Here is a 13,241-nt window from a genome sequence, read left to right on the forward strand (position 1 = left end):
ACTCAGCCCACAGCAGCGCCCCCAGCCCTCTGCCCATTTGGGACATGAGCCCCAGAGAAACAAAGTGTCATGCCCACCACACATAGACCAGTGCTCGTGGAGCAGATGGCAGTTGGCTGACACCCTGAACCTGCCCTCCCCCCTCCCTCAGGCTTCTATTGGGAAATGTCAGCTTAGGAGCCTGGAGCTTCCCCAAATGGATTAGATTCTGGGAAGATCCAAGCAGAACACTCTCAAGCCTTACACATGAACCCCTCTGCACACACACAGAGGACACACTCCTGCCATGCACAGACACACACACAGTCACACAAAGCGTTCTCCAAAAAGTTTGTGGGAAAATGTGTATTATGAAAAAATATGCATGGATTTCAAAAATCTTTTTTTCTTCTTTCTTGCATCAAAATAAACCCATCTTTCCACCACGCGCTCCGCGAGCTTCGCCGAGTCCCCGGGGGTCAGTGCTGACTGCCGACATGCAGGGTGTAGAAGGCCCAGGGCTCGGGCACATAAATGACCCCTGGGTACTTCTTCCTGAGGACGGGGTCATTCCACAGCCAGGCCACCCAGAGCGCCACCAGCGTCAGGGTGAGGCCGAAGGAGTAGAAGAGGAAGAGGCCGTTGCTGTCCAGGAAGAGGCGCTTCCGCTGCTGGTGCAGCACCAGCGCCAGCATGGCGAAGAAGGTGAAGATGAAGAGGATGAAGATCTGGCCCTCAGTCACCAGGTACCTGGGGGGACGCCTTGGGATGAGCCCCGGTGGGCGCCATGGCAACCGCATCCTGCCTCCCTCCCTGCTGCTCGCCCAGAGCTGCTGCCTGCTGTAGCTCCCGCACGCCAAAGGAAGATGTGTTTGTGGCCAATATTGAAATAACATGGCGAGGGGCCGAGTGGCACAGCGGGTAAAGCCACTGCCTGGGATGCCCATTCCCTGTTAGAATGCTGGTTTGAATCCCAGCTGTCCTCCTGCCCCAGTCAGCTCAGCTCCCTGCTAATGTGGGGACCTGGGCAGGGGGCACTCCTGGCGGAGGCATGAGAGAGGCTCCCAAGGCCATGGCTTTGGCCCCTCTGCCCACGGTCAGATGCAAGGTGGATGTCCAGCCCACAAGCACCCCTCCCTTTCCCTGATCTGCACTATCTCAGGGGTGGGGGGCACACTGGTGTCATTGCGCCCATCTCACAGAAGGGAGCACTGAGGCCCACCGTGATGATGAGGCTTGGGGTTGGAGTGAATCCCCTCTGTCCTAAGGGAGTGTGTGGGGAGGACGGGTCCCAGCAGAGGTGAGGGGGCTCCAGGACCTGGAGGGAGACTGCCCAATCCCTCCTCCATCCTCCCCACTCTCTGCCAACCCAGCCCCAGCGATGCAAGAGCTCACCATGAGGCACTGCCAATGCCCTGCCCGGGACTCAGCGGGGAGCCAGGCTCACCTGCGCCCCCACCCGGCCCCACTCACCAGTAGTATAGGCTGCTGGGCCCCAGCAGCAGCAGCGCCGGCCCGGGCAGGGAGCTGTGGGCTCTGCAGGCGGTGAAGCAGCCGCTGAAGTACATGAAGAGGATGAGGAAGAAGGGGACGTACCTGCAACAGGCCGCACCTGAGCCGCCTGCCAGGCCGGCCTCGGGGGCAGGGACAAGGCAGGCGGGCCAGGGGTGGGGTATCCTGCAGGCCACTGTCCCAAACACTTCCCAGCAGGGCGGAACAGGGAGCCCCCAGATCCACATTAGGGGTCGCAGCCCTACCCCCACCACACAGCCTGGAGCCCAGCCCCCTTGTGTCCTGAGGGCCCGACTCCCCTTTCCTTGTGCCAGCCCTCTGCAGCTGCCCCACCCCGTGGGAAAGGTTTTCCGGCAGCAGCGGGGCCAGGAGCACCTGAGGTCGGAGTAGGAGGGCGTGGAGGGGACAAGGATGCCGCATGTAGCAGCAGCAGAGGGTGGGTGGCCTGAGGTCTGGGGTGCCTACCCCCTCCCGGCAGTGAACGCTTCCACGCACTCCTGTCTCCCCTCTGATAACCGGGACCAACTCTGCTGGAATCCCTGTGGTTCCCAGGAGGGGAGTGCAAGCAGTGCCCCTACTCAACCCTGTTGACTCCCGTCCCGTTCTGGAAGAGCACGGTGACGTTGGGGGGCAGGGAGATGGACTTATCTCATCCCCACACCCTGTCCACCTTGGGGTGGCCGGGACACCTGGATCAGGGTGGCAGCCCTGCAGGCCGGGGCGGGCGCACAGGCACGTGCTGCCCTCTGGTGGCCACTGCGGGCACTGCAGGGGTGGAGGCTGGCAGGGAATGGGGTGCCTTCTTCCCTCACCTCAGTTCACACCCTGCCACCCGGAGGGGCCAGTGCCCATTATGGTGGCTGACCAGGGCCCATCACTCACCACATGGAGTGACCCAGGTACTCGTCATAGTAGTAGAGCAGCTCGAAGGAGTCGATCTGTGGAGGGGCAGGGACCACAGGGTGAGGGTGTGCGGGAAGATGGAGGGGCACCTCGAGCCGCCCGCGCCCTCACGGCATGCACGACCTGTGGCTCCAGAGGCTCTTAGCCCCAAGTCAGGTCGGAGGTCAGGTGTTCAGCCCGGGAAAGGTGGGAGAGGGGTCCCTCACCAGCGTCTCAGGTTTGAGGTTCTTGATGATGGGGTTCTCGCGGACCGACAGGTGATGTTGGTAACCGCTGAAGAGCAGCCGGTGGTTGACCGAGTCGCCCACCAGGTGGATGCTGGCGCCCATGATGAAGGTTATGATGCTGATGTAGATGAGGGAGCGTGGCAGCGTGCGGGGAGACCGCTCGATGAGCTGAAGAGGAGGCCCCCAGCATCACAATCCTGGCCCCGCAGTCCCCTCGGGCAGCCTCCCAGGGCCTGGCTCACTGCCCAGGGTCCCCCAGGAGCCAGGTGCTGCGGGGCAGGAAGCCATAGGCCCCACAGCCCTCCCGCAGCCCCAGCCTGCGCGAGGGGCCCTCTGGCTTCTGAGTGCCCACCTGCAGGAGGCGGCAGACAGGTGCATCTGAAAGTCCCTTGAATGACCCTTGGGCAATCTGAGGTCAGGTCCTGCCCACTGGTGATAAGAGAGGAAGGGGGCTGTGTTGGTGTATTGGTGGGGGGGTCCCCAGCCCAAGGCTTACCTGGCAGCCAGAGTACCAACCGGGGTCTCCACTGCTGTCACTGGTGCCCACCTGCCTTCCCAGGGGTCCCTGGTGGCCCCCTGGATACCTCAGTCTCTCCCCTCTGTGGGTGCCCTGCACACGCCTGTTGGGGGACCCCTAGCCTGAGCACTAGCCTGTGGTACTCTTCAGGAGGTTGTCTCTCTCCCCTGTGGTCCCCGATGCCCCAGGCCTTGGTCCTCCCTCTCCATCCTTCCCTCACAGCCTTCGGCCCCAGAAGCAGGTGCAGCGAGGGTCTGGGCAGAGGCAAGGCCACACCAGGGCACAGGGCTTGGCCCCAGCTCCGGGCTGGGAATCCACCATACCTTGAGCAGCAGGAAGGGTGTGATGACGTTGTAGGCCATGTGGAAGTAGTCCCCGACGCTGGGCTTGTTGAGTGGGAACCATTCCAGGGGGAAGGCCAGCTGCAGAGGGGAGAGGAGAGGTGGGAAGGGGCTGAGGCAGGCAAGGCCCCTGTGCCTCCCCAGCCACACAGGCCCCTAGGAAGTTCCCTGCCAGGTCCCAGGGAAGCTCCAGGTGGAAGGACTCACAGATGGGGACATGGGGTCCCAGAGCAGGCCCACAGCTTGTCCTGGGTCACAGGGTGCATATAGACACACGCCCCCGTGCTGAGCCCTACCCCTTGCACATCAGCCGGGAACTCAGGCCTGCCACCACTCTGCAGGGGGGCTTGGCTTCCTCCGTGTCCCCACCTGGCACACAGGGAAGGTGGTAAGGGCACTCGGTCCTAGGATGACCACCAGGCCCTTGGGACACATGGCTACCTTGGACTCACACAGCAGGCGGTAAGGCATGCGACTCCCATACCCCTTTCCTGGCTGGGAAGGGCAGGACCTGCCACGGGAACACCTCTCTCCTGCACTGTGCCCACGTTGGGGTCTGCAGGAAAACCTCCCAGACTGTGTAAGCTCCACAGTTCCATGTTCATCTACTCTAGGACAGCAACGCTGCTCAGGTAACGATGACGAAAAGAACACCCTCAGGACGCAGGAATCTCAACCCTTCTCTCCTCATATCACATGGACATACATACATTGCTTAGTTTTATTTATTTGTGAAATAAAAGAGATCTTCCTGGAGCTGATGTCCTGGCATAGTAGGTTAACCCTCTGCCCGTATCCCAGATGAGTGCAGGATGGAGTCCCAGATGCTAAACTTCCCACCCAGCTCCCTGCTCATGGCCTGGGAAATCAGTGGAAGACGACCAAAGTCCTTGGGCCCCTGCAATCATGTGGGAGACCTGGAAGAAGCTCCTGGCCCCTAGCTTCGGGCCAGCTTAGCGCAGGCCTCTGTGACTACCTGGGGGAGGCAGACTAGCAGATGGAAGATCTTTCTGTCTCTCCTGTCTACAGAACTCAAATAAAATCAATCAATCGATCTTTAAAGAGGGCCCGGCGGCGTGGCCTAGCGGCTAAAGTCCTCGCCCTGAACGCACTGGGATCCCATATGAGCGCCGGTTCTAATCCCAACAGCTCCACTTCCCATCCAGCTCGCTGCCTGAGGCCTGGGAGAGCAGTTGAGGACAGCCCAAACCCACCTGCGTGGGAGACCCGGAGGAGGTTCCTGGCTCCTGGCTTCGGATCAGCACAGCATTGGCCATTGTGCTCACTTGGGGAGTGAATCATCAGATGGAGGATCTTCCTCTCTGTCTTTCCTCCTCTATGTATATCCGCTTTTCCAATAAAAATAAGTCTTTAAAGAGAGAGAGAGAAAGAATCGTCCATCCCTGGTTCACTCCCCAAATGCCTGCAACAGGTCTAGGCCTGGCCACACCTAGGAGCCCCGCGGATCACCGGCCTGGGGCGGGTGGCGGGAGGCCAGGTGCCTTCTGGGGCGACGGCAGAGGTGGTACTGATGTCGATGTGGGCTGTGCTACCACACTCCTGGGAATTCTTTTTTCTGTTTATTATGAAAGATTCATGAATTTCTTCAGCTAAGTCAAGACAAGCGTTTGCTGAGACCCTATAAAATACCAGTAGTACCTGACGACTCAGCCAAACAGCACTACTTAAAACCATCATGGTTCAGGGCCAGCACAATAGCCTAGCGGCTAAAGTCCTTGGCTTGCATGCGTCGTGATCCCATATGGATGTTGGTTCTAATCCCAGTGGCACTGTTTCCCAGCCAGCTCCCTGCTTGTGGCCTGGGAAAGTATTCAAGGATGGCCCAAAGCCTTGGGACCCTGTACCAACGTTGCAGCCACTTGAGGAGTAAATCATTGGTCGAAAGATCTTCCTTTCTGTCTCTCCTCCTCTCTGTATATCTGACTTTCCAATAAAAATAAATAAATCCAAAAACAAACAAACAAACAAACAAAAACATCATGATGCATTCAAGGCGAGGACTTTAGCCACTAGGCCACGGTGCGTCGTGATCCCATATGGGTGTTGGTTCTAATCCCAGTGGCACTGCCATCCCGGGGGCAAGGCCAGCTGGAGTTCTGGCTTCCTGTCTTCAGCATGGTTCAGCAATGGCTGATCGGGCATCTGTGGAGGGAACCGGCAGATGGAAGATCGCACTTTCTCTCTCTCTCTCTCCACCCGTTGTCCTCCCCTACACCCCCACTGCTCTGCCTGTCCAGTAGGTGAGAAATAACTAATGATATAAAAAAGAACAAGGAGCACTTTTTGGAGAGCATCGTCTGACTGCTGAGTGCTTCCTCCCTCGACCCCTCCCCCATGCCCCTGCCTGCTGCGCCTGCGCTTGGCTGGTAATAGCAACAGAACGGGAAGGTGAAGGTTAAAGAACATCTCTTGTTGGAGTGCAAAGGCACTCAGCAAACCCTGGTGATGCGAGGCCTCTCCGTGCTGGCCAGGGCTGTCTATGGTTACACACACTCACCATGGCGATGGGGCGGCCGAAGTCCAGAACCCAGTTCTGCAGTGTGAAGTAAGCCCAGAGGTCGAGGTGGAACGGGGCCGGGCGGTCTACGTCATCGGCCTTGGTGGAAGCGTGCCTGGGAAGGAAGCGGGTGAGAGGGTCAAACCTCCTGCCATTGCTAGAATCTTCCTGGGATGTGTGCTCTCATAGGTCCTGGGCACAGGAAGTACCTGGGCTGGACCTGCAGTTGAAGGAGGGGGTCCTAGAGTCCTGGGGTCCCTCTGTTTGCCCAGTGACCCAGGAGCCCTGGGAAGCTTTGCGCTTTCTCCTTGACAGAATGATGGGGAATTCAAAGGAGGCCGGAGAGGCAGACTGCACGGTGGTACCAGGGGCGCCAGGGACCCGCCCTGGGCACTGACCGTGTGCCAGGCGTGTGCGTGGCTGACAAGTTATCTCACTTCTCCTGTCCTTCCTCTCTGCAATCCTCACAGCAGGAATAGTGTGCCCATTTTACAGGTGAAAGACTGAGGCCCAAGAGGTTAAGTAACTCATCCAAGGTTACATGGCTAAGGACTGTTTCTCTTTGTTTGTTTTTTAGATTTACTTATTTACTTGAAAGAGAAAGATCTTCCATCCACTGGTTCACTCCCCAGATGACGACAACAGCCAGAGCTGGGATGGTCAGGAGCCAGGAGTTTCTTTCAGGTCCCACATGAGTGGCAGGCACCTGAACACGTGGGCCATCCTGCACTGCTTTCCCAGGTACATTAGCAGGGATCTGGATGGGAAGTGGAGCAGCAGGGACTTGAACCGGCGCCCATACAGCTTTACCCACTGTGCCACAATGCCTGTCTTTGGAGCTGATACTTTTAACCTCCATCCCAAGTTGCATACACAGTGACTGCTCTGAACCATGGGCCTGGGACCTTGAGCTGGACTAGTTGGGGTCTTCCAATGAGATATAAGCGTGGGGCCGTGGGGAGGTAGTCAGCTGAGGGTGGGGGGGAACTGATGTGGGGCACAGCAGCACTGGGGGCAGGACCTGACGACACCTGAGGGCTCCCAAGGAGTTCAGGAAGGGACAGGTGTTCGTCACACAGCAGTCAGGCACCCGAGGGCCTGGGCCCTGCTCAGCTGCTAATACCAGCTTCCTGGTAACACACCCTCTGGGAGGCAACAGGACACGACTCCTGGGCTCAGGGCCCTGCTACTCCCCCCCCTCCCCGAGTAAGTTTTGTTGTTTTGTTTTGTTTTTTCTCAAACAAAAATCCATGAAACTTCATGGAAACTACATGTTATATTTTAAAAAAAGTATGGACTTTAAAATCTTTTACACCAAGATATACTTACCTTTCAATTTTATTTTCTATGAACTTTTTTTGGAAACACCCTGTCTAGCAAACCAGTCGGCCACTGGCTGTTCACAGAGGCACTCAAGTTTAGTGTTGCCTCCGTGATGCAAACCCTCCTGCCCCATGCTGGGGAGCGCCTGGTCACTCAGCCCGTCCAGTCATGACAACATGGGGTCGTGTAGGCCTTCTAGAGGGCTGCCCCTCCCCATCAGCATGCCCATCCTCTTCAGAGTGGGCCTGCTTTCCCTGGCACACCTCCAGTGGAGTACGCCGGGAACTGCACTGCCCCCATCTTGATTTTAATGTTAAAACTGAATTTGAATGGTGGAGTGACAGGAAAAGAGACAGAGAGAGATCATCTATCCACTGGCTCAGGTCAAAACCAGGAGCCAGAAACTCCATCCGGGGCTCCCACATGGGTGGCAGGGATGCGAGGACCTCAGCCATCCTCCACTGCCTTCCCAGGCTTTAGCAGGGAGCTGGGTCAGCTGGGATCTGAACTGGTGCTCTGACGTGGGATGCCGGCTTTGCAGGCAGAGGTTTAACCTGTGTGCCACAGCACTGGCCCTGTATCTCCCCCTTGCGCCCAGAAGAGGCGGGCACCACGTGCCCTGGATCACAGCCTCAGTACCCCCAGCTCAGCTGCTGGTTCCCACTCAATAACCACTGACTGATCCGAAGCAATCACCATCACCAGCTACTGCACTTCTAGTGGCAAACATCAGCTTAGAGGCACCTCGCTGTCCATGCTGTTACGGATACTGTAGTTCCCAGGATTCTTTGCAGCTAACACCAAGGGTGATGCCCACTCGGCCTGCAGGACATTGGGGTTGGGCAGGGAGGCTGCAGGTGGAGCAGGCCTTCCCGGGGTCACCTGTCTTCCTGTCCCCACCACTTCCTACAGACCAACTATAGGCTCTGCTAGGAGCTTTGCCATAGTATCGCATCTAATCACCAGATGCACCAGCAGGCAGGCTGTGCCCTTCGTGCTCTATAGACAAGGAGCGGGAGGAATTGGCGCTGGGTCAAGGTCAGCCATGCACTAAGGAGATAGCGGAGGGTTGGCGAGTCAGGCTGGCCCAGCAGGACCTGGTGGCAGGAGCTCCTCCAGGGCTATGTGCTGGGCATGTGAGGAAACCTCGAGGCTGCTCATGGCCAGTGGTCAGGACTGCCCTGCAGGGCAGACATACAGCCTCCCCTGTCCTAGGGCGAGCAGCTCCAGGCTGGTCATCTATGCCCAAGGTGCCACCCCTTGTGCTGCCTGGCTGATATTCACAACCCAGGAGAATGCAGCCTGGACCTCCTGTGTCTGAGGACCTGTGTTCCCAGAAGTCTGCGATTCTGCTCTGAATTATAATAATAATAAAAGTCACGGGTGAGTTAGGACAAGAAGCCGAATGGGTTCCTGTGGCCTGCAGGAAGGCAACATCAGTGCTAGCATGGATACACCTGAGCAGACTCCAGCAGAAGAGGGCCAGGAGGTGATGGCGGGGCTGCTATGCGGGGCTGGGACCAGGAGGTGGTGGCGGGGCTGCAATGCGGAGCTGGGACCAGGAGGTGGTGGCGGGGCTGCTATGCGGAGCTGGGGAGCCTGGTTCACAGGCGGTGGAGGAAGAGTAGGGCAGGAACCGCTGGGTCTTCAGATGGTTTGGCCACTCAGGAAGGACCTGTGAGCACTGCTCGGGGTTGGAGGCAATGGCTGGCCCAGGCGCCAATCTGCCCACTCTTCCAGGTGATCACCAGGGCAAGGCTGCATGAAGCCCGTGGTGGGAGTCCCGGGCCTGCAGAGCTCGGGTCAGGCAGGAGGGTAAGAACCTAAGTCCCTAAGTCCTAAGACGGGGGTCCAGACAGGGTGGAGACACCATGTGGGTAGTGAGTCAGGGGGAGGATAAGGGGCATGCCCTCAGATGGTAATTCTTTAAGTGTTCATTTTATGTAAAAGGCAGAGAAAGACTTCCCACCTACTGATGCCTCCAGCAGCCAGGACGGACCAGGCAAAGCCAGGAGCCTGGAATGCAACCTAGTCTCCAATGTGGCCAGTGGGACTCAGTCACTGGAGCCATCACCTCAGTTCCCAGGGTGCTCATCCGCAGGAAGCTGGAATGAAAGTGGAGCAGCGGTGCTGGCATCCCATAAAGGCACTGGTTCCAGTCCTGCTGCTTCACTTCTGATCCGGCTTCCTGTTTATGGCCTGGGAAAGCAGAGGAGGCTGGCTCTGGTCCTTGGGCCCCTATACCCACGTAGGAGACCTGCAGGAGGATCCTGGTTCCTGGCTTCAGGTTGGCTTAGCTCTGGCTCCTTTGGCCATTTGAGGGAGTGAACCAGCAGATGGAGTATCTGTCTCTCCTCCTTGAAAATATGCTTTTCAAATAAAAACAAATAAATCTTAAGAAAAAAAAAAAAAGGAAGTGGAGCTGAGATCAGATATAGGACGCAGGCTTCCCAAGCAGGATCCTAACAACTGCACCAACGCCAATACCACAATGACACCCGATTTTGGACTTGAACCCCCAGAACTGTGAACTAAATCACCTGTCTTTCTCTCCTAAGTGGCTTGTCTCTATTATTCTTTCAGCGCAATGAGACACTACACAGGTGGTTCCCAGCGCCTACCAGGTCCTTTTCCACTGCAGTCCGTGGAATGGCCCATCATTAGTCCACTCTGGCCTAGCAGGGCAGGGAAGCAAAGAAAACAAAACCCACAAGGCCAAGGGCAGCTGGCCAGCTTGGGAATCGGGGCTGAGCAGCATCTGAGCAGTTGTCTCCTCCTGGGCCCCTGACTCGGGGAGACAGATCATGAAGACTAAAGACCCTGCCCTTGCAATTGTCAGCTCAGGCCTGCCCCAAGTTCCTGACTCCACGCACCAAACAATGAGCCCCCAGACCAGGCCAGAAGCCCTCGCTCTCAGCCACCCACTGCTGCTGCAGAGAACAATGGGAACAGCTCCACAGCAGGTAACCTGAAACACAGCTGGCCTCTTCCAGGGCTTGGCATGTCTGCCAGGTGGAACACCTGACACCATGACAGCTGGGAAGTGCACATCACCCCATGGAGACACTCAAGCATTCGGGAGCGACCGGAGGATAGCCTGGCAGAGAAGGGAGGGAGTCCCAGAGAAGTCAGGCAGGGACCCATGAGTGGGACTGCGGAGGGATGATGGGGCTCACAGAACTGATTGAAAAACAAGAGCCAGTGTAACTGTTAACCATGACTTGGCTCTGTAGGGAATAACATTTATATGACTTAAATAATATAACATTGTATACTGATTTCCAGTGTTTAGAACAAATCTATAAAATGTAGAAGATAATTAAGGCTGGAATACAGGCAGATGCTGTGACCTTGGCAACATGAAAGCAAAACTACAGATGACAAGCTCAAGAAAGGGCAATAAAAGTTAAAGGCCAAGACAGGGGCCAACATTCTCTTTGTAAGAAAGAGTGGTGACCCCCTCTAGCTGACCAAAGTAAGAAGTAACTCTGGAGGGCTCGGTGCAATAGCCTAGTAGCTAAAGTCTTCATGTTGTTTGCCTGGCATGCCATATGGGCGTTGGTTCGTATCCCGGCTACTTCTCTTCCCACCCAGTTGCCTGCTTGTGGCCTGGGAAAGCAGTCGAGGATGGCCCAAAGCCTTGGGATCCTGCACCCACATGGGAGACCTGGAAGAAGCTCTTGGCTCCTGGCTTCAGACCAGTTCAACTCAGCTCCAGCTGTTGCGGCCGCTTGGGGAGTGAACCAGTGGATGGAAGATCTTCCTCTCTGTATCTCCTTCTCTCTGTAAATCTACTTTCCAAGAAAAAATAAATAAATCTTAAAAAAAAATAAAAGAAGTAACACTGGGTGCACAGCCATGAGCGCTACGTGATAAGGGAGGTGGTGAGTCAAACCCTAACAAGGAGGCAATACTTGAAGTTGGTAAACCAAGAAATGGTAGTTGAGCACAGCTTTCAGACTGTGTGGGCTCTGCAGACTGCCTGAGGTTTATGTCCCAGCTCCACCACTAATGAGATCTTGAGACAAGCTGTAACCACTGGGCCTCAATATCATCATGTGTAAAATGGGCATAACAGTAGTGCCCCAAGTGGAAATGACTGAATCAGAAGCTGAGAGCACAAAGTGCTGCACGGTGTTGGGTGTCACGTAGACATTACTGCTTACTCAGAACTCTGGGGAAACAGGGAAAGTGATTCACAGGGTTGTTTCTGGTGCCAGAGGGGTGAACAGGCCACAGAGGGACATCACTGCTCGGCAGCCAGCATGGAGCAGACGTCTGTCAGAAGCCCTGCATTTAGGTTCTGGTTCTTGACAACAAACACAAGCTCTGCAGGCCTCAGTCTTTCCCTCCATGTACTGGGAGCGACAGACAGTGGCGAAGTGGCAGGCTGGATCTGGAAGGTCCACTCCTGGGGCAGTGTGACCCTCTCTGACACCCAGAAACATCTTTGAGGCAGAAGTGTTCTGAGGCAGCTGTTCTGCGGAGAACCCACCCTGCACCCCTAGCCGCTTCCCTGAGCCCATTTCTTCATCCGGCAATGAAATCCGACTTAGATCAGAGGCCCAACCTGGGAGGAGGGCGTCTTAGCGCCCGCCCCCCGACAAGCCAATCACACCACAAACGTCTGACTCCCAGCACACCGAGCTCGCACCTTCCACGGTTCCCTGGGGTTTCTGGGCCAAGGTGGCATCCTCCCTTGTCTCTCAGGACAGCACCCGGGCGGAGCCCCCTACCAGCCCCACACTCCCTCAGGGCTGTACCCTGCCTGCACAGCCAGCCAGCGCCTCCGAACCACTGAGGCCCCTCGACCCCCACCCACGGGAGGGCAGCCCTGCAACCTGCCCCCGGGCGAGCATCCTTCGCGGGCCGTGCCCTGCGCAACGCTCCACTTCAACATCAACTTTGTGGAAGTTTGATTCCCACCTGCGGTTGGAGCGCCGGTCCAATAAACTTGGACTGCAAAGGCCCTCTTCAGGTCCTCCTGGCAATCCCTACCCCACACCCCTGCCAGGGCTGGGATGCCCCGCTCTGCGTCCCCCAGCCCACCTCAGGCTACTTCCCACCCCTACCTGGGCTCCTTCGAGTCTCGCCCTGCCCACCTTTTGGGCCACCAGACGGACTAAGGGAAGTGGGCTGGACGCAGCCCGCCTGAGTAAGGCAGGGAGACCGGGTGCAGGGGGGCATGGACAGCGGCCAAACCCCGGGGAGCCTCACTCCTCCTCGGCCCCGTGCAGGAGCGAGCCCCCGACGGTCCGCCCAGGGCGGAGGGGCCCCAGCACCTGCAGGTGCGCTCGGGTTTCCGGGGCGCCCCGGGACTCCATGCGCCCGGCTCGGCCACCGAGCAGGGACGCGGCTCCTCGCCCACCTGGCCTGCAGGAACGAGGGGCCCGGGCCGCCCGCCGCTCCCGGGAGCTGCCGCCTCCGCGCCGCGGCCTCCATGGCTGCCCCGCCAGCCCCGCCACACGGCGGCCGGCTTCCGCAGTCAGACGCCGGCTCCTCCGGCCTGACGGCGGCGACGATCCAGAACGCGGAGCGCGGATGGGCGGGGCCTACGGGAGGGGAGGGGCTGTGGGCGGGGGCTGCTGGGAGAGGCGGGGCTGCGGAGGGGGCGGGGGCGAGTGGAGCTCCACCACGAAAGGGAGCGCCAGGGGCGGGGCCTGCGTGGGGCGGGACTAAGAGGGGCGGGGAGAACTCCAGTCGTGGGCGAAGCCTGCTGAGGGGCGGGGCCTGCGTGGGGCGGGGCGAGGCGAGCTCCACCGGGGACGGAGCGCGGGGGCGGAACCTGTGGGGTCAGAAGGCGGGGCGAGCTGGAGGGAAGGGGCGGAGCCTTGCGGGAGGGGCGGGGCCAGGGGTGCGGCGTGCAACCCGCGCGCGGGCTAATGGGGCTGCGATTTGCTGGGCAGCCCTGTGGTGTGGAC

General features: G+C 58.2%; 1 protein-coding gene across 2 annotated transcripts; it reads right to left on the bottom strand.

The window, feature by feature from the left end:
• Nucleotides 1-338: 338 nt before the first annotated feature.
• Nucleotides 339-12,799, bottom strand: CLN6 (CLN6 transmembrane ER protein). 2 transcript variants are annotated; one of them, XM_040969624.1, is made up of 7 exons: nt 12,689-12,799; nt 5,998-6,112; nt 3,462-3,560; nt 2,601-2,789; nt 2,374-2,429; nt 1,453-1,536; nt 339-729 (listed from the first exon to the last, which is right to left on the bottom strand). In XM_040969624.1, the coding sequence occupies exons 1-7, from the start codon at nt 12,760-12,762 to the stop codon at nt 459-461; spliced, it is 888 nt and encodes a 295-aa protein (XP_040825558.1). In that variant the 5' UTR covers nt 12,763-12,799; the 3' UTR covers nt 339-458. The 2 variants fall into 2 exon arrangements, with proteins under 2 accessions (XP_040825558.1, XP_040825557.1); XM_040969623.1 differs by having other exon boundaries at nt 1,453-1,575; nt 12,689-12,797.
• Nucleotides 12,800-13,241: the final 442 nt, after the last annotated feature.

The sequence above is a fragment of the Ochotona curzoniae genome, unplaced genomic scaffold (genome assembly GCF_017591425.1).
Source record: "Ochotona curzoniae isolate NIBS_2020 unplaced genomic scaffold, NIBS_Ocur_1.0 scaffold_4701, whole genome shotgun sequence".
NCBI lineage: Eukaryota > Metazoa > Chordata > Mammalia > Lagomorpha > Ochotonidae > Ochotona > Ochotona curzoniae.